The sequence below is a fragment of the Tyto alba genome, unplaced genomic scaffold (assembly GCF_018691265.1).
Source record: "Tyto alba isolate M040663 unplaced genomic scaffold, T.alba_DEE_v4.0 Super-Scaffold_1000006, whole genome shotgun sequence".
Lineage (NCBI taxonomy): Eukaryota > Metazoa > Chordata > Aves > Strigiformes > Tytonidae > Tyto > Tyto alba.
The window spans coordinates 4,711,871-4,732,402 of NW_024881272.1; the positions used below are offsets into that span (position 1 = coordinate 4,711,871).

The following is a 20,532-nucleotide window of genomic DNA, read 5'->3' on the forward strand; positions in this document are numbered from 1 at the left end:
CTGGGCATGATGGCAGCTGCCCCGTTGGGAAAGGTATTGGTCCGGCCGGACACACTCACCAGTGAGGAACTCTGGATCGGGAGCAGGGTCGGAGAGCTCCTCTTGGCACTGGTTCTCCAGGGGCACCGTGGCCACCACCAGCCCATCCGGCAGCTGCTGCTCCAGGCCTCGGGCAAAGTTGTTCTGCCTGGAATTTAATTGCAGAGAGGAGGGCAGGGCTGGAGGACAGGGGAACTGCCTGGGATCATCCCCACCAGCCGGTGATCCATCCCAAAAAGCCACTCAGCACCAAACCTTTCCTTAGGACATGGGTTACAACAATGTCTACCCTCGATGGGAAGCTTCAGATGTGCCCTCCCCACCAGACCCTCCATCTCCTTCAAAGCTTGGCTGGACATCGATGGACCAGGCAGTCTGCTAAGGTCCAGCCCCAGGCTGCTTCAAACACCTTATTCTTAGAGAGGACAGCAAGGTCTGGCCCTGCTGGGGTCACCCCCTCACATCAACTCACCTGAATGTCCCTTTGAGCACCTGCCCCGCGGCCACCTCCTTGGAGTGGTTGTTATAACCGTAGAAGATCTCCCCGAAGAGCGTCTGGTTCATGGGCAGCTCACGGGGTTCGCCGCAGTCCCCCGCCTCGGGGCACGATTCTGAGATCAGCTGGCATGACCGCCCATCCGTGCCCAGCTTGTAGTCCTCAATGCACCTGGGAAGCCAGCACGGGGTCCACCATCAACTGCAGCCCCCACCAGTGGGGACAGGGGCCACCAGGCCCAGCAGGAACACCAGGGGTGGAGGAGACCTCCCTCGCAAGCCACCCAACCCTATGAGCTCAGGGTGGCAGCAGCAAGGTAGAGCAGCACCTCGGGGGTGTCCCTGTGGCCGGGACGGTGACGGGGCACTCACCCACAGAACATGAGGATGTTGTAGAGCAAGGGGTCCTCGGGCAGGGGGACCATCTGCTGCAGGCACAGCTGCTCACAGCCCCCGTTGAAGCCATCCGAGCAGTCCACACCAACGTGACGGTCATAGCAGCCCGTGCCATCCTTCATGGGGCTCAGTCCCGACGGGCACTGGTGTGGGGGGAAAGTGAGAGGTGAAGCCCCCAGGGAAGAAATCTGGCTCCGGGGGTGAGATGGAGGAGAGGGATCTAGCGCTGCCCTCCATTGGAAAGTGCAGCCTGAGCGATGCCTGGGGGCTGCGGGACAGGCGGCGGCAGATATTCCTCCTGCCTCCTCTGCCCCCGGAAAGTGCAGCCCCTGGGGTGGGTAGGAGCCCCCCAAGCTGCCCCCAACGAATTAATGTGCTGGCCCAAACCCAGCTCAAGGGGATGCTGGGAGGCACGCAGCTCCGGTGACTGCCAAAGCAATGCTGCCCTTTCCAAACCCACCGGCTGCCCCATGCTCACAGCCTCCCCACCTCGATGTCTAGCTCTGGTGGCAACGTCCCAGCCCCACGCACCCCTCTGTTTTGGGCACACGCTTTCCCTGCACAGCAAAGCAGCTGTGGCAGTGACAGGGGACATGCGTGAGTGACATGGGACCTCCCGGAGAACCAGCAAGCAGAGGAGTTCTCACTCCCTCATGTGTGCGTGCAGCAAGAGCAGGGACGGAGGAGATGCCAGCCCCGAAACAGCTCTTCCCACTGCAAAACCAACCCCAAAACATCCATCCCGAGGCGACGGGAAGGGAGGAAGGGTGCAGCCCTTCCCCCTCTGCCTTCCCCCTCCTCGCTCAGACCAAAGAGGATTTGCAGGTCCCCATGGGGCCACACACCACGCAGCCCGTCGAGTCCAGCTTGCGGTCCGAGATGCAGCGGAAGTTCTTGCTGCAACCCCCGTTGTCCCGGGTGCAGTCGCGGACGGGGCCGAAGGAGTCAAGGAGGACCTCCAGGCTGTCGAAGGAGGAGGAGGTCATCAGCTCTTCCCTGCGAGGAGGAGGAAGAGGAGGAGGAAGTGTGTCACTACTCTGATGAGACGTTGTAAATGCGTGCACGACCGCGGTTGCCGCGTGGGTTTTTCTGGAGCTCAGGTTTCCCTTGGGCTGACAGCAAACTGAATGGCAGCCATGCTTTTAGAGGGGTGCAGGAGCTGCTGAGATGATGACAGCTACCTCCGAAGGCTCAGCTTTGCAGGCACTCGAGAGGGGCAGGTTAACGGCCATACTAATCTCCACCTGCAAAACGTGGGGCAGGGGTCCCAGCTCTCATCAAGCCCCATGCACTTCGGGTTGGTCCTCTCGTTTCAGGGACGCACCACCAGTTTATTTGCTGAAATGCCTCCTAAATGCCTTCGCCCCACCAGCACACCTACCTGACCTCCACTGCGTCCTCCATCACTGTCATGTCGGTCTTGCACTTGGCCGAGGGGTTGATGGCCAGCTCGGCTGGTGGGATGACGAAGCTCTTGCTCAGCGGCAGCCACATGCCTTCCCCCAGGGTGTAGGTGAACCTGCCAGGGAAAGCAGCAAAGGCTGGAATAGAGGGAAATGCCGAGCCTGGAGGGCTGCTTCTACCCACAGCCAAGCCCTTGAACCTCCCCCATGCCCTGCAGGGATGCTAGCCTGAGCAAAGGCAGATGGGGCAGAGTAAAATGGGGTGGCTCCTCCAGATGTACCCAAATGACCCTCAAAAGGCACATGTAACTTAGGTAAATAAAAATAATGATAAAATAAAAAAGGAACTTTCCTTTTCAGTAGAAATCCTCCTTCGGAGCCTAAACCTCACTCTCATCACAAATGAAGATGCTGGGCATCCAGCATCCCACATGACAGCTCGCACATCCGCAGGAGGTGGCACAGGACAGCCGTGCTCAGCCCTGCCAGCTGGGCTACCAGCCCGCCCAAATGACCCCAAGTCATATTTTTGAGCCCCAAAACGTGCTGAGCAGGTTGCCTTTACCGCTTACCGAAAAATCTTGTCGGATGGTTGTTCCCCTAGCACCAAGTCAAAGCCACGCTGGAAGATGGTGTACGGCCAAGGCCTGGAAGAGAAACCCAGGAGCATAACACCAGCATCGTGTCCCTGCTGCCACTTGCAGCCCAAAATGCTTCCCCTCCTTAGCCCCCAGTTCTCGTGCAAAGGGGCCCTGGGATGAGACAGCTCAAACCAAGCCAAGACAAGGTGATAAAATAGCCCCATATCCAAGGTCCAAATTTTGGAGTTCCCACAACATCAGATCCTCACCCCAGCCTCAACCTGACAATAGGTCCATGGTGTATCACATCCTCTATTTTGGGGTACAGTGCACTCAGTCCCCCCCGCCGTCCGTGAGCCTCACGCTGCTGCACGCTCACGTACCACCTGCCCAGCTCCTGTTTTAGGGATTTGTGTCACAGCCATCAAATTGCAAAAAGCAAACCAAAATGCAGCTGAACCCTCTCTCTGCGTGGCTTTTGCGAGGGAGCACATCAGGTCCGGGGCCGCAGCTTCACCACCTGCCTTATTCCCCTTGGGATTCACTGTTTCAGGGGGGGAGCTGAGGCAGACTCAGACCCTGTGAGACTTTGCAAAGGGCTCTGGAAGGCAAGCTGGAAGCTTGGAGGCAAGCAGGATGTTGGAGAGCTGATGGCCCCATCGCCTCCACCCCTGCTGCCCTAGATAGCGCAGGGTGATGTGTAACCGTGATTCGGTGACCAGTGCCCTTTGGTGGGACACCCACGGCCACGACACCTTGCGACACGCATCCCCAGCAGCACAGCCCTTCTGGCAGAGCATCACTCGCAGAGCAAGGCTGACAAGGCAGAGCAAGGGCAGTCAGAGACCCGACCGCCGTGGGGTTTGAATCAGACCACATGAACCCCGCTCCCAAACCTCAAAGCTCAAAATCCCCTTTGCAAGAGCCGGGGAAAGAAAGAGATTTTCCATCTCGTCACATCGCTGCTGTTAAAATTCAGGGTGAGAGTATCAGGTGCTGCCGACAAGCCCGGGGATTTTCTCCAGAGGCAATTACAGCTCTCCTGCACAAGCACTTTAATTTCTAATCTGAAGTTATTTCAGCAAGGACAAAAAAAATAAATAAAAATCCTGATTGCAGGATTACAGTGCGCTGTCTCATTTCCTTGCTGGGATACAATGCCATTTTCCTGTCCGGTTGGCTGGGAGCAGGGGATTACATTCAGCCCGCAGATCGGATTGCCCCGAATGAGGTCAGCTTCAGCTGGAAAGCGATGTGCTCCCTGCATCTCCCTGACGCCTTGAATGCTTCGCGCCTCCGCCTTCCAGCGCTCTGGCAGATGGGTTTTATTCTTACTTCTCAGGAGCACGCCAGGCAGGGAATAAAAGCAGAGGCAAGGTATTGTTCCCCATCGACTCGGGTGGACAAGCGGTGATAAAGAGCCGCTCTGGGCTTGCCGTGGAGCTCAGCGCCGAGGCAGTGGCTACCGGACCTCTGCCAGGCGGCACATCTGGTAGCCCATGGATGCCAACGCGTCCAGGGCATGCAGCCGGGCAGCTTCGACCTGCCTGGGAGGTGGAAATCAGCACCCAGGCCATGTTGTGTCCCCCCGCAGGGTGCAATTTCCAGCTGTGGCTAAAACTCGTGTGATGATGGATTTGAAGAGGTTTCCGTGCTCCAGGAAGGGACGGTGTGGCATCTCCCCAGCCTGGCCCACTTTGCCAATACTCGGGGTCAAAAAAGGCCCATTAGAAAGAATGTTGAGTCTTTACCTACGTGCCTACATGGCAGGGGACAACCTGCCACACACCACTGAGTCTGCAAGGATGTGGTACCTTCTGTGGGTAAGCCCTGAGTCCATCTCCATACAAAACCTCCAGCTCAACAAGAGACGCACCGTCCCTCCTCATCTCCAAGGAAGCTCTCCAGGAGCTCAGCGGCAACATTCCCACCCACACACCCTTGCTGACTCGTGTGTTCTGCTGCAGAGGACAGGGCGAGATCTCCTCCCCCAGGCACACCCCACCTCCTGTCTCTGCCTTTTGCCCCCCGTGCCTCTGCCGCTGTTTCACCCCCTCCTTCCTCTCCCATGCACACAAGCGTGTGCTCGCATGGCTGTCTCCTCCCCTGCTTTCTGTGATAACTGGAGGCACCTCTCTGCTCTGGTTTTTGTTGCTCTTGGCAGGTATTTTGGTCGCATGGTCTTCAGAGCTGACAAAAGAAAGCGAGACTGATGAGAAGCAGCTCTGCGCCTGATCGGATTGGATTAAATGGGCCAGAAATGACAGCTTTCGGCTCCCTGCAAGCCTTGGCACCCAGTTAGGCATGTGAAACAACAAAACAGGGGATCACCAGGGCAGCTGAGATCCAGCAAACTCCCCACACTCACTCAACAAGCTCCCGCAGCCAAAGAGCTGCCCATGCATCCCCAGGACAATCTTCAGGCCTCTGCTTTTTCCAGCTGAACCATCAGCTAAGCTTTGCTCCAGATCTGGGCTTGAGTGGATGCTCCAGAAATATCTGCTAAGCCCTCCAGACCTGGTGCTACTGGTGATGCTCTGATCCACCTCAACAGGACCCCGGCCACGCTGGAATTGCAGCCCCAAGGGGACGAGGCCAGACTGACTTCCAGTGTTGAGAACTGTGCTCCTGCTGGTCCTCGCTCCCTGCAAAGCTCTTCTAGACAAGATGGGTGGGATGAGGAATCAAAGCCCAGTGCCTGTGGGATGCGACCACGATGTGCTAACCCGGAGCAGCTGGTTTGAGGGGAGCTGGCAGGGAGGTTGGAGGGGCTGCAGGAGAGGCTCTTTGCAGAAGGCGCTGAGAAGTTGCTGCACATCTGCATGGCTGAAATGCCACTTGGAGGAAGTGGTGGTCAGCTGTTACGCACTGAAATAGGTGACTTCCCCGACCCCCTGTGCTCCCAGGGGTTTCCACCCAGCCAGCGGCACGAGGATGGCCGTGCCGAACTTCATCATGGCATCAAAGCACCAGCTACAAGTGTGTGCTGGGAGCCAGCAGTGCGGACAAAGGCACTCACCACGTCCCTTCACTGACAGCTCAGGATTTCAAGCCCGGGGTGAACGGACCAGGAGCATCCCCGTGGCACCTGTACCCCTCCTGCAGCCCCAGGACCCACTCCCCACGATGACCAAAGCGGGGACCCATGAAGACCCAACACCATCTTGATGAGGGGCAGGCAGACAGTAGATGTGACATCAGCACCGAGCTGCTGACTTCTCCCACCAGCAGTGCCCATCCCGACTCCTCCGACTTCACTTGGCTTTGCAATGGCTTTGCTCAGGCTTCAGCTTCTGGTGCTTCTTCCCTTCCCACCTCCCCACCCCCTGCCATCCCTTCCAAGCAGCTCTTTATTAAAAATGCTAATGCTGGCACTTTCTCCCTGGGCTGCCTGTAAATCTGCGAGGAGAATGGGGCGGGAGGAGGAGGCGGATGGTGGTTTGGTGAAAGGATCTGAAAGAAAGAGGAGCTTTTTATCTGGCCGTCCTTCAAGCTCGTAAAGCCAAGGCACACAGCAGGGGATGGAGAGAGGCAGAGGGGGAAAAAAAAAAAAAAAAAAAAAAGAAAAAGGGGTGGGGAAAAAAAAGAGAAAAAGAGAAAAAAAAAATACTTCCAGCAGAAAAAGTGCTGCCCTTGTCACTACAACATGGTGGGGAATGGTTGGTGGGTGGGGATGGGATAGGAGGAACAGGAGTACTTCCAGGGAGGGGGATATCTGGGTGCAGAAGAGAAAAGGCACCATGCGAAGGGGAGGTGGGTGCACTGGGCACGAGCTGTTGCATTAATTTGGGTCCTGTGCTGGCAAAAAACGGCTGCAGGGCTGCGGGGTGGAGAAAGGGGTAACTTGCTCTGCAAGGGAAGGGGGCTGGGGTGGCCCCTGCTTGCCAACTGCTAGAAGAAGATGAGAGCGCCCAGCCAGACACATTCACCAAATTGCCTTAAATTGGCCTAAAATGTCCCCATGCCGGGGAGAAGCCCATTACAAGTTGAAAGGGCACGTTGATAAAGACCCCTTAAATGCAGACTGTCTTAAATCTCATCGGGATGTCCAGAAAGGGCACCCACTCAAGAATAGCACACAGGGATGGGAAAGCCATGGGCCATTGCATGATGGATCTGAGGGCTGAGATGAAGAAGTACAAATGCAGGCAGGTAAGAGTTTATTAACTAAAGGCAGAATGAGCTGCTTTGACTTTTGGTCGCATCATACCACTAAGTAACCGCAGGAATTTTGTTTGATGAGCAAAGATGAGGCAGGGTTGGTTGGATTGCTGGAAACTGCATCCTGCCCAGGAAATGTTAGAGTAAGAGCCGAAGAGCAGCTAATTAACAACCCATATCAAAGTAGGAAGACAGACTGTTAACGTACAAACAGCACCAGCCAGATTTGTTTAAAACAGCTGAAGAGCAGCACAAAAAAAAGCAGCTGATCAAATGTATCTGCTACCCATGATCAAAAAGATCTTATTTTTTTTAAAAGCTGATGAAGATTTAGGGACAGGATGCATTGGGTAAAAGATGTACAGCAGAGACATGGATCTCAGCATGGTACCCAAAATACACACAACACACAAAGCCTCGCTGCCGTCGCCAATAAAGTTCAAAGATGAGCTCACCTTCCTGAGCAAAATTAGATGCTGCTGAGTGACAGACACCGAGTCAACCTGTAATCACTGTAAATAAAAACAAACCAGTGGCAAACCTATCTAAATCAAAGGGTTGAAATGAGTTTTCAGATAAAACTGCCACCCTAGGAAAACAGAAGAGGTCGTAGCCAGGCCACGTCGCTCCCAAGCGTGCCAAGGGATTTGGCAGAGCCCCCAGGACCTGCTTTGCTGAATTCCCCTTTGCTAAGAGCTGACGTGGCTTCTCCAGGGACTGACTTGCTGCCTGGCTTGTGCTACCCATGGCTGTAGCACATCATTCTAATATTGGAGGGGTTAGGAGCATATTAGACAAACAGTGGTCAGAAACAATTCAGGCACAGTTGATCTCACCTTGGGATGGGGGGAGAGAGCGGAAGATTTGAAGACATCTCTTTGAGGTGAGCCTGTGGGCAACCTTGTCAGGCTAGAGCTGGGAGTGAGTTGATGAGCGCAACAAAAGGCAGAGTGGTCTGGCAGCTCAACCTCCACCCCATAAAACCTAAATACCAGGTTAAAGTTACAAGTTATTCAGTTAAATGGGCTCTGGCAAGATGGTTCTGCTGGACCAAAGAGAGTTCGTCACAGACATGACCCTATGGAGGCCAAGGGTTCACAGGGGACACCTTGGACAGCTAGAAGAGACCTCCATCATCACAAGCCCTTGCAGGCAGAGCTGCACCAAGCAGCATCCGGACATCAGGAACAGATCACAGCACAGAAAAAAATATCCTCATTAAACACCAAGCTAACATCACGACGCTTAGTGTGGACACGTTTTCAAGAGCCCCTATAAATAGAGGAAGTCACAGCCAGGGGTGGTTAAATGTGGTTAAGTGTGGTTTCAGCTGCTACCATTTTCTGAAACAAAAATCTGACAAGTTCAAAGTAGAAACACAAAGTGACCCTCGTTTCAAACAACTCGAGAGAGGAGTTTTCAAAGGGTGGTGCTGAAAAAGCCCCAACACTGCAGCATCAGAGCCTCCTCGAGAGCTCAAAGAAGGGCAGAAGGACTTTGATGGCCCCAAACCATGGTCTAGGGCTGTGTTGCACCTTGGGGAATAAGAGATCTACTAGGCTTCTCTGCCTCAAACAGGAAAGTATGTTGGAAATGCTGCGTATGATTTATCATAGCCAACTCTGGTATGTGGGAAGAAACCCAAGACAACATGTATCCTGGCCAGGTGTGAACACTGTTGCAGGCGGAAAGGCAAAGGCTCAAGCATGAAAATGGAGAAGGCTCCCATGGGGGCATCGGGATGGGCCTGGGTCTGAAACGGGGCCCAAAATCCCCCCGGAGGAACAGAGTGTGTCCTGAGCACCTTTCGGGTTGTCATTGATGAGACAAAACCTGGATCCAGAGCTGCGAGCAGGTCCAGAGGGCTGCAGGAATGGATTTGTCCTTCCTGACCCTGGTTTCTCTCCAGCTTGTTACCATCTATATTTTTTCCCAATTCACCTGAAAGCAGCTTTTTCTCCACTTTCCCTTTAGAAGATAGAGCAGCTAGATCTGGAAGAAGCTAGAGAAGAGCAATGTGCATGGGAGGAAAAGTGTGAAAATGCAGTCCCATGCCCAGAAGCAAAGGAAAAGCAGAGGGGAAGGAAACAAATGCTTCTCCACCTGTGCTTAACCATTTTTACTAGCTGCCTCAATGAACAAAGTCATTTTTACTACCTGCCTCAGTGAACAAAGTCATTTGCCTTCTTGCTTTTTGCAAGGTGGTGGATCCAGCACACTGCTGGTAGCTCTGACCGAGGCACAGGCTGACACCAAAGCCATGCATGGCCGTGGGCTCTTTCCAACCCACTGTGGGACACTCCTAAACCCAACACGTCCCAAAATGGGCAAGCCCCTGGCAGGGGGAATACCTCCTCACATTCTTTGGTCTCTATCACTCGGTGCCTGTTATTAGATGGGCACAGAGGAACTGGGGACAACCCTGTTGGACATTTGTCCCCTGGGGATGACCAGGGCAGGGAGCTGTATTTCTGCCTGTGTTTTCCCACCCCAGCTGAGGTACCTCGCAGCGGTTTGGGGACCCGGACCACACCACTCAGCACATCCCCCCATCACAGGGCCACCAGTCTCATGAGCATCGCCCTGTCCCCAGCCTGGCTCAGGGCACCCACAACAGCGGCTGCCCTTATGTCCCACGGCACTGGATTTAATCGCTAAATCATTTTTTAAATGAAACAAATACACAGAGAGGGGGCTGGAGGCAGAGTGGCAGTGCTCTCCCCGGGCCCCAGTTCAAAGGGATGCAGCCAGGGCTGGCCGGAGCGGGCAGCCTCCCGCGGCAGCACAGCAGGGGCACCGCCAAGCCCGGCCTTTGATGAATTTGTCTTCCTGCTGTGAAGACTAATGACTTCAGAGAGGGCGTCCTGCCACGCGCGGGGCTGCCGCAGATCCAGCTGCGGCACAAGGAGGGGAGGAAAAAGGGGGTTGGAGGTGCCAGCGTATGTAGGGCCTCTGCTTTTGAGGGGGTCTTGGCTTTCTGCACACTACCTCCAGCCACCCCTGGAAGTCCCCATCTGCATGTCAGAGACCCAGAAGTGTTAATGACCAGATGGAGCATCCCCCGAGGGTCACAGGGAGGTGGGAATGTTTGAAATCCCGCACGCAATTGCTGCCAAAAGATCAGAAAAATTTAGCTTTGCACTTCCAGGGTTGTAAAGCTGGGGCGCAGAGGGCGACTGCTCTGTTCCCGCAGGCCACGGGCATTGAAGCATCTAATTTTCCCGAATTTCAATGGGGTGTCCCCATCCCGCAGCCTCCCCCCTCCACCAGGGGCCACAGCCCAACCTCAACCCTCCTCTGACGCCTCGGACACCCAAACCAAAAGCCTCACAAAGCACAGGATGCCAAGGAGGTTGCCCACAAGGGGAAGAGGAGCAGCCTCGATCTTCTCCAGGCTGTGTTTACTCTGAAACCTAGCAATGGCCTTTTCTACATCATCCCTGATTATTTCGAAGAATAGAAATCCTCGCCTTCCACAGACCTGCTGCAGAGCCCAGCCGTGCACTGACCTTACAATTCACCAAGATGACTCTCTTTCACCCAAGAAGATTTGCCACAGCCCTACTGCTGCTGAAGCCCAGCAGCTCGTGCAAGGATGGTCCAAGCCTGGGCACGCAGCAGCAGGCACACTCACCCCTGGTTCGTTCCCCACTCATTCCGGATGCAGAGATGCTTATGCACAGGATCCTTCATATAACCTTCGTAGCAGAGACACTCACCTATGGAGAGAGGGGGGGACATGAGGGACATGGGAAGACAAGGTTTTCCAGGTTCTTCCCTGCCAAACCCAGCCTGCACACAGCAGCTCTCTTCTCACACATGGAGCAAAGCGAGAAAACATCTTCCCACCAAAGCTGGGTTGAGCAGGCAGAGGTGAGCTCCCAAACCCACCCCAACCACCTGACCACCTACCAGTCTCGGGGTCACACTGGTGCTCGCAGGGGTCGAGGAGGCGCCGGGCGCAGAGGTCCAGGGCCCAGGGCCCACTGGAGTTTTGCTGGGAGAAGAGGACAACCTGCGCCGGGTTCAGCCAGTCGCTGGCATCCAGCTGGCTCCCCTCCAGCAGGATGAACCGGCTCCCTGCCGCCGAGAGGGGAGTCAGCAGCGGTGACCCACTGCTGTCCCCTCCAACCCATGAGGGTCCCCTCCACCTGGTGATGGTCCCGTCTATCTGGTGATGGTCCCCTGTGCATCCCCTCCATCCTGTGACGGTGCCCTTAGTCCTGCAACAACCCCCTCTGTTCCACCATGAATCCCTCTGTCCTGTGCCCACCCCCTCTGCTCTATGACAGTCCCCCCAATCCCATGTCTGTCTCCTCCATCCCATGACAGTCCCCTCCATCCTGTGCCTGTCCCCTCCGTCCCACGATGACCACCTCCATCCCATATCCTGCACCCATCTCCTGTATCCCACACCGGTACTCTCCATCCCAAGCCTGTCTCCTCCATCCTGCACCCATCCTGCACCCTTCCTCTCCATCATTCCCTCCTCCCCTCCCTTACAGAATGGGGCAGGAGAGGGTGGGTAAGACCATGGGGTGCTCACCGTCAGCGATGAGGTGCTCAGGAACGTGGAGGGTGATCTTGACGACAAGGGGGCAGCTCATGTGGGACGAGCACACCAGGCTGATGACGCAGCTCGTCACACTGATGAGGGTCAGTGTGGTCTTGTTCACAGGGCTCCGGGGGGACCCCACTGCAAAACATGAAAGCGCACTCAAACCTGAGACCTGGGGGAACTAGGAAGATCTTGGGGTGCATCCAGGGGATCTTGGGGTGCAGAGACCCTGCCCAGCCCCCTGGAAATCCAGCATCAATCCAATCAAGCAGAGCCACTTTGGATTTTCAAGAGCATGAAGCAGCTTTTGCCATGGGACCCACCCTCCCATCTGCTGCAGCTGGGGTCTCCCCAAGCCCCCGTAACTCAGGCTCTCCCGCACCCCTGCACTGCAACATGCCAAGACCTTTGCAGCAGCAGGACTTTAAAGCAGAGCAGAGAGATTGAGAAGAAAATTAAATGCAATATTTTTTTTTTTTCCCCTTCCTTCTCAGAACTTCTCTTAAGTTAATTTTGCCATAACAGCCTCCTGGATGCCTTTGAAAAAGCACCAGAGAGCCCTAACTGCTCAGGGCATGCAGGTCTTTGACTTTTAATCTCTCAGCTGAAAAATCTGAGCAGAAAAAGCTGGCTGAGGGCTGAGCTATCCCCTGTGGAGGCAAAGCCTGAACCAGCCTCCCAGCACGCAGCATGGGTGCTGGGGGTGAAGGAGATGGCTCCCAGTCCCACCACTCCCAGAAAAACAAGGCACCATCCAGCACACAAGGCTGGAGCGAGGGAAAACAGATACAGACTCTCCTCCTTGGAGAAGAAAACCTCCCAAAGGGGTGGTGCAGGGCAGTGGGGCGAGGTTTCTGCCTGGGGACCAAGCCTGTCCCCATCCTCTGCTGCACATACAGCTCGTACGTGCATGGTGCTGGAGAAAACCTGCAGCAGCACGGGAGCTCATGGGCCAGCCTTTGAAGTGTGTTACTCATTAATACACACCAGAGCCTGGCAGAAGCCTTCAGCAAAAAATCAGAATATATTTCATCCTCTACTGAGAAACTCCGCCGGAGAGCAGCAACAGCCCCTTGTGGGAGCAGGGACCAGCACCTGCCCACGGCAGCCCAGATTGCTCCTGGGTTTCCATCTTTTGCACATGGAAAGTCTCCAAACACAGAGAGGCGATGACAAACAAGGCAAGAGGGGCCACGGCTCGCCGCCCGCCTCCGCAGCTGCACCCACCTCGGCTGCGTCTCCGGCTCCGTGAGGGGTCCGTGTAGAAGGTCAGCTGGGGATCGGTGTCTGCCTCCGTCCCCGAGTCCCCCTCGGGGTTGAGAAATGCTGAGCCAGCTGCAGGGGACACCGAGCGTGGTCACGGCGAGGCTGGCACCATGCCACCCCAAGCCACTGTGTCCTACCTCACCCCGTCGGGGCAAGCCTTGCCTTGAAGACCAGGATCTCTGTCTTCTGGGCACAGCAGGGACAGTATCTTCTCCCCACCACGCACAGCCGTGCCCCCTGCCACAGCTCCCATTACCTTGCAACTTTTCCTTGTGGCCGTGCCGATATCACAACATATTTACTGCAGCCAACATCCTCTGCATCTTTGCAACCAACCAACCCAACATCATCTGCATATTTGTAGACATCACTTTTTCCGCTTCCTTCCACCCAAACCCTCCTTTCCATGCTCTTGCCCAACACCAGCCCTATTTCTCCACCCCAGGAGAGGATGAGTTGCTGGATCGTGGGTGGGTGGAAGCCCAGAGCACCCCATCCACCCTGGGGACCCCCCTTACCTCGCGCCTTGTTGTTGATGCGCTTGCGCTGGCTGCTGGAGGTGTGGGACAGCAGCGTGGCCTGCTGATGGTTTGAGTCCACAGGGCTGGTGGCGATGATGTTGTCCTTGTACTTGTTCATCAGGGACAGCTTGGCATTGTCACTCCCTGAGCAGGAAGAATTGAAGGTAAAATCTTTCAGGGATAAAGATTTTAAAAAAGGAGGGAGGTGAGAAAGAGATTTTCCTTAGATCCATCTCCAGCATCTGCATGAGAAGACTGGGGTCCCGTGGCCAATGGGTGGAGCTGCCCCCAATGCACCCCATGAGTTCCTCAAAGCCTGAAGGGGACCAGCACCTCCACCAAGCTAGCCAACAGCTGAGATTTAACATTCAGACTCTCAGGGTAATTCTGCATACCCAGGTCTATAAAGAAAACCCCTGGAGAGCTTTAGAAACCACACCAAGGTCTTTCCAAACCATGTCTCAGTTGAGAAGGCTCCAGCTGGATGGCACAGTTGGTAATACGGCCAACGAGCAAGTGTGTTACAAGCCTCAAAGAATCTCTGCTGGTGATCAGAAGACAGCGTTAACTCTGAATTGTACTGATGGCAAGTGTAATTTTGCTACAAAAAACCTCAGCTGGAGAAGACACCGGAAATCCTGGGATATAGAAGGGAATTTTGGGGGCCACCATGGGGTAGCTTGGAGGGGACACCATTCTGGTTCTCCATCAGGCCATAAGAACCACATCCCTTCCCCTCAAAGCTCCATCCTGCATTGTCCCAGTCACGTCCCACTAAGCAGGGAGTGCCTTCAACTGGCTGCAAGGTCTCCCAGGAATGGAAGCACCTTCAGAGCGCCAGCAACATCTCACAGGCAATGAAAACCCAGGGAAAATGCTCACAGGAAAACACAGGTATGGAGCGATGGAGAGAAGATAAGTTGGAAAGGACCCAGCTCAGCCCATGCCCCACTGTCCCGTCCCCACCTGGTGTGAGGTCCATGCTGGCCTTCTCATTGCAGCCCTGCAACGAGTCCAGGGTGCGGGTGACCTGGCTGGCGAAGTCCTCCCCGCCGTTCATGCACTCGCGCTGGAGGTGGTGCCGCAGGTCGGTGATGTCGTACTCGTAGCCGTCCAGGATGGGGGTCTCACGGATGCTGAGCGTCCCGCTGGAGTTGTGGCCCTGCACGCGGGCGTTGCGCAGGCTCTCCCGCCCGTGGCCCCCGATCAGCACTGAGGGGATGTAGTGGATCTCGTTGGCCGCCTCGGCGCTGGCGCTTTTCTGGGGCTGCGGCACCCGGCGCCGCTTGCACCACCGCCGGCGGGTGTAGAGGATCATCACCAGGCAGAGGATGGAGAGCAGCAGGGCGATCATCCCGCCCTGCGGGCACAAACACGAGCAGGGCTCAGCCGGGGGGGCCAGCACCAGCCATCCCCCTGGGGATGCAAACACCCCGGGGATGCTCCGGGGTGGCCAAAGCAAAGGCAACGGTGAGAGGAGCCTGGTCACACCAGGGAGCACCCAGCGTTGGCCAAGCGCACCCAGATGAAGCCTGCCTCAAGTTAGACCAGCTTTGAAGTCACCACCGAGGCATGAAAAAGCAGCATTTAAAGCAGAGAGTGTTTTGTTTCACTCTCCCTCAACACATCTTTGAAAGCAGAGATCAGATTTATTCCAGGCAAATGCTCCTATGGGCAACTTTTTCTGAGCCGTTTCCAGCCGGTTTCAGTGCTGTCACTCTCAATCTTGGGAGATTTTCCCAGGGCATCCCGCAAAAATTGCAGCACGGATTAAAGGAGATCAAGGCTCGAGACAGCCTGATGACCGAAGCGTTGTTTGGGGAAGGCCTGGGGGGAAAAGACTGAACAAGCTCCTGCCTTGCAGGGATGGACCCCAAAACTGCACCCAGCCCTGCCACCTCACCACTGTCCCCAGGGTCACCATCCTGCGGAGACATCGTCACTGCGCAGAGATAGAGGCGGCGAGATGAAAGCCCAAGCTGGCCCTTTATGCCCAGTCTACCAATAATAATAATAATAGTAATAATAATATTATTTTTAAAACACACAGCCAGCTACGAGATCCATGTCTTTCCATGGCTCCAGTCCTCCTCCTCTTTTCTATGTAATAGGTGATCTTGATAAAATAAAATAATAGTAATAATCTGCTCCATTAAGATAAAACATTAAAGGAATTATTGAATGAGAAGCAGGAGAGGCAGCTGGAAAAGAAGCTCTAATGGCTATTACAGTTTAACCCTCTTTCATTCCCAGGATAATGGAGCTGCTGCAGTGCACCCCCCTAGATTCCTACCAAACTATCTTTAAAAAAAAAGGAAGAAAAACAAAGAAACTCCAGTGATTAAGGAGACAAGCAGTCCAGGAGAGGAGGGGGGCCTGGCTGGCACACGGCGTCTCTTTGGCCAGGAGCCTGCAGCTGGGAGGACGGGAAATCTCTCACTGGGGCTGAAAACTGGCACTGGATTCATGCCTGGCCATGCTCGTACTGAGATTTTAGTGGTAAAGTCAGTTCTCTATCAGGTTCAAATTCCTTTGAGTTCTTCTGATCCATAAATAAGTGGAGGCTATCTCCACCCCACCGGAGATGGGCCATGTAATGGCTCTCCATCACCCTGGGGAAGGGCCCATCTGCAGGCAGGGGGACAAGGAGGTGGGAGTAACACCGGTGCATTCCTGGCATCCCTTTGCTGCCCTCGGCGTGTACCCTGAATCCCCCAAACACCAGGGAGCTCTGCCATACGCCTGTGCTGGTAAAGAAGGGAGACCAAACCGGAGCTGAAGTCAGGCGGATGCCCATTTGTTTAGGACTGCAGCTGTGGGTTCTCAAAAAAGACCAAGTATTTAATTGAAACCGAATTTCTTCTGCCCTGACAGTCTGAGACCTCAGGCTATCCCTGAGGAAAGGCAGCCTGCGGCCGCTTGAGATTCCAAGAGGCTCCGAAGGGAGGATGGAAACCAGTGACGGAGTCCCCTCCACCCACCGCTTGTTGGAGGGGGGGCAGGGCTCCACCTCAGACCCCCCGGTTCTTCTCCACGGACCTCCCCGTTCTGCCTTCATCCTCCCCCAAACCCGGCACTCGTACCACGGCTGCGAGAGGAGCCCTGAGCTGGAGGGGCGCGGGAAGGCTTCTCGCACAGGCCACGTGCCGGCTGCTGCCACGATGGATACAGCCCCTCGCTCACACTTCTTCTCTTGGCAACCACACGGGAAAGAAAGAAAATCAGCCTTGAAAACTCCACGTGATCCCGTCTCCTGGCACAAAAGCCAACCTCTTTCTGTCAGGGTGTAAGGGTGCCACTGGAGCAGAGCTGAGAGTGATGGGGAGGAAGGGGGAGAGGCAGGATTCAATCTGAATATACACATTTTGCCACGAGAGCAATGAATTGCAGACATCAGGTTGATGATTAGCCTTCTTTCAAGCACTCCTGTCTTGATCTTGGAATTCAGCAATACCCAAGAAGACCAAGACCACCGTGGCAGAGCAGGGCTAGCCTCTCCCGAGGTGATGCGCTCTCTCAGGAGCAGCTGGGAACGGACAATAAAAAGAAGATAATGGTGCAAAATGGTTTTGGGGGCAGCTTTGCCAGTGATTATTTTTTTCCTCGAGACTAATCAAGCACAAATGATGGAGGAGAAACCTGGCCTGGGGCTGCAATCTGGAAGAGCTATTGTCACTCTCATTACAGTAGGCACCATTAAACAGCCTGTTTGCAGCCTCGGCAACACATTGTCTCCGGCTAATTATCTTCCAGTGGCACAAAAATTGTTGGATTCTTCAAATTTTTTCCAGCGTAACAAAAAAAAAAAAAAAAAAACAAACCCCGACCAACAAACCACAGGTTCACATCCAACACACAGATCTCTGTCTCGCCCTCCTTTCTCTGCCATCAAAACCTTGTCCCTGCGTGCCTGGGGGGAGGAGGAGAGAGGTGCAGCCTCCACGCATGGGATGCTCTTGCTTATTGCACGCTGCAGAACAGCAGCCATAGGGCTGCCGCGCTGAAAAAAGCGGCGGTGACAGTGCCCAGTGGCACCGGGACCCATCCACCGAGCAAAGGGCTCCGGACAAAGTCAATGGGAATGAACCCTGGGTTAAGGGAGGTTGAGACCTTCAAAGCCCAGCACCCCGCTGGGGATAAAGGCACCCCTGCAAACATATTTGCAAAGCGATGCAAACTAAGGGAGTGTGTTGTGGTTTGAAGCTGGTCGGCAGCCAAACCCCACGCGGCCGCTCGCCCACCCTCCCCAACCTGGGAATGGGGGAGGGAATCGGAGAGGCAAAGGGAAACGGCGCAGGTTGAGATAAAAACAGTTTAAAAATGGTAATAAAGTAAAACACTGACAATAATAGAAAGTATAAACAGGCAATGCACAATGCAATTGCTCACCACCCGCTGACCGATACCCAGCCCGTTCCCAGCTAGCGATCCTGAAATACCAGTATCCTGCAATAGCAATCCTGGAAGCAGGAAAGAGCCCCTTTCCAGCCACCTCTCCTCTATACAGTGAGCATGATGTTCCATGATATGGAATATTTCACTGGCCAGTTTGGGCCCGGTGCTCTGGCCGTGCTCCCTCCCTGCCTCCTGTGCACCTGCCCACGGGCAGGATGTGGGGAGTTGGAGAGTCCTTGAAATCTCAACGACAATTGAAAACATCAGTGTGCCATCACCATTCTTCTCCTACCAAACCCCATACTGAACCCAAAACACAGCACTATTCTAACTACCAAAAAGAAACATTAACTCTATTCCAGCTCACACCAGGACAGAGGGGTTGAAAGCAGCGCGATGTTAAAGCACCCTGCATGCAGCATCATTTGGAGAGGTGCCCGGGGCATCTTAACCAGCCCCAGAAGGTGGGCTCAGCTGCCCACCCTAGGACAGCCGGAGCCAGCTGGGGAAACACAGCTTTTCAAAAGCCCCTGAATTTTCTACAAGCTTCTGGACACCAGAAAGGGGGTTTATTTCCCATCACGTACCATGACGGAGATGTGGAGGATTCTCAGCTCCTCCTCTGCCGACTCGGTCTGGGGCTCGTCTGTGGGGTCGAAGCCGGGCAGGTTGGGGGCCCCATCTTGGTGGTGGATGTGGAAGAGCAACGTGCCGTTCTCCAGCCACTGCTGCCGCCAGCGCACCAGTGGGATGTCGTCCGTGTTGCCCGAGATCTCTGCAAAAGCAAAACCGGTCACGCAGGAAACGTGGAGGAGAGGAATGATGGGGGGGACTTTTGCCTCCTCCCCAAAAATGGGTGGAAGGACCAAGGGACACACACACAGCAAGTTTCCTCCTGTCACCTCCCTCCAGCACCATGGCTGTCCCTACCTGACCTGAAAGATTAAAGTGGAATAAAGTCAAACTTCTGGGTAAAATCCACATGTGGGCCTCTCCAGAAATCTGGATGTGGTGCAGGGACAGAGCACTTACTGACAGCATCCCAGGCCCCGAGCCGGGGAGCCCGACAGCATTCTTCCAGCCCTAATTTGGATGGGTTTCACCTACGTGCTTCATGTTAAACACAGCTCTAGCCATGGTGAGCAGAGGATATAGGACAACTTCTCAGCAGCACTAATGGGATCATTGGGACCATGTCGCAAATTATTGCAGACAGAAAATATTTCCCATCCTTTCTGAATGGAGAAAGATGCCCGTGGCTGTGATCACACCTGCAGCTCTGGCTCTGACTGAGGTGCATCTGGAGGTTTTCAGTCTTCAACCACTTTTTACAGCTCCACACACAGGACTCAGCCCTGAGATCTGCAGACGTACCTGCACCTTCTGCCCAAACACCCTGACTTTCCCCTAAGCACCTTTAACCTCAGGGTTTGGGGGCAGTGGGACAGATGGACAGAGCTGGGCTGAGGAGTGACAGCAGCAGAGGACACCCGAGCAGGAGGAGCAGCTGAGGACAGGGACATGACACAGTCTGCAGGATACTAAATGCTGAATTAAAAGAAATTCACCTGGCTGACTCCAAAATTTCAGAGACATCTTATGGCTGGGTCTTAGCAAAAGGGAGGGTGACACTGGCACATCCCTAGGAGAGATGAGCCAACATCTCCATTTCAGGAGAGATCACCTCAGTCACCACCTCAGACCACCTTGATCTCAGCCATCAGCTCGAGCCTGCCTTACTTTTCCTGAAAATACAACCTTCAGCTGAGCTTGTTGGAAGGACCGTTAAAAATGGGATGAGCTTCCCAGTGAGATGCAACTTCCCCTCCTGTCTGTGCCCCACGGGACCGGTCTGGCCAGACCCATCCACTCCATCCCATTTGTAGCCGTGCGTTTTGACAGCAGTGGGAAAGAGCCCGGCTCGCTTTGCAAATTGTCATCTTTATTTTGCTTGTTTCATGCTGCCTTCAAATGAAAACTGGAATTCAATTACAGTGCCAAAAAACAACATTTTAAATTCACTGTTAATTAATTTCATTAGGCTGCCTTAAGTGAGCTAGCTACCGGGGAGAGGGGGGGGGAAATCTGCATCAGGAACTAGGTTCATCCTCCCAAACTGATTTGATTAATCAAAAGAAACATTAGCCACAGCGAGTGAATTGGCAGATAGTTTCTGCTCAGCACGGGCCGTATTTCTGGTGGTAATCAGTGCGCTTTGAGTGTCCCAAGCAGAGAGATGCTGAGCTCTCCTCGATGCCACCGGGAAGCAAAACCGAGAGGAGTTAAAGCATCAAGGAAGCCAGAAGCACTTTTGAAATTCCCTCTAACCACTGAGCTGTGTGTTTAGACACACAGATCCTCTTTGAAAAGCCAGTCCTGGGAGCCAGGAGGGTTTGAAGAAGCAGATCTCCTCCTCTCCCACCTGGTCTTTATTCATGGGCTGAGAAGGGAAAACAGGCTTTCCTGCTTCCCCAGCTCCCCACAGCTTCTCAACTTCAAATGAACGAGCTCAAATGGAAGAAAATATTCTCCCCGCACCTGCCTGCTAACGTGAAATTAGGAGTAATTAAGGCAAGAGCTTTTATGCACAACAGGAACTCAACATACTGACATTTGGAAAAATGTAAATACCAGCATTTGCTCCATTGTAAAGAGTGAAAATAATAGATACTAAGTAGATGACATTGTGACATTTAGAAAGCTAGAGTTAAAGATGT

General features: G+C 54.3%; 1 protein-coding gene across 2 annotated transcripts in view; it reads right to left on the reverse strand.

Annotated features, from left to right (window-relative positions):
• ASTN1 (astrotactin 1) overlaps positions 1 to 20,532 on the reverse strand; it is a 57,420-nt gene that overhangs the window by 17,826 nt on the left and 19,062 nt on the right. For both annotated transcript variants that reach the window (XM_032995556.2, XM_032995555.2), the window contains exons 2-14: positions 18,403 to 18,590; positions 14,387 to 14,780; positions 13,418 to 13,564; positions 12,861 to 12,968; positions 11,622 to 11,771; positions 10,988 to 11,155; positions 10,710 to 10,794; positions 2,906 to 2,980; positions 2,312 to 2,449; positions 1,776 to 1,926; positions 907 to 1,073; positions 512 to 706; positions 60 to 187 (exon numbers count right to left, since the gene is read on the reverse strand). In XM_032995556.2, coding sequence (XP_032851447.2) covers positions 60 to 187; positions 512 to 706; positions 907 to 1,073; positions 1,776 to 1,926; positions 2,312 to 2,449; positions 2,906 to 2,980; positions 10,710 to 10,794; positions 10,988 to 11,155; positions 11,622 to 11,771; positions 12,861 to 12,968; positions 13,418 to 13,564; positions 14,387 to 14,780; positions 18,403 to 18,590 — 2,094 coding nt within the window. The remainder of the gene's footprint in view (positions 1 to 59; positions 188 to 511; positions 707 to 906; positions 1,074 to 1,775; positions 1,927 to 2,311; positions 2,450 to 2,905; positions 2,981 to 10,709; positions 10,795 to 10,987; positions 11,156 to 11,621; positions 11,772 to 12,860; positions 12,969 to 13,417; positions 13,565 to 14,386; positions 14,781 to 18,402; positions 18,591 to 20,532) is intronic.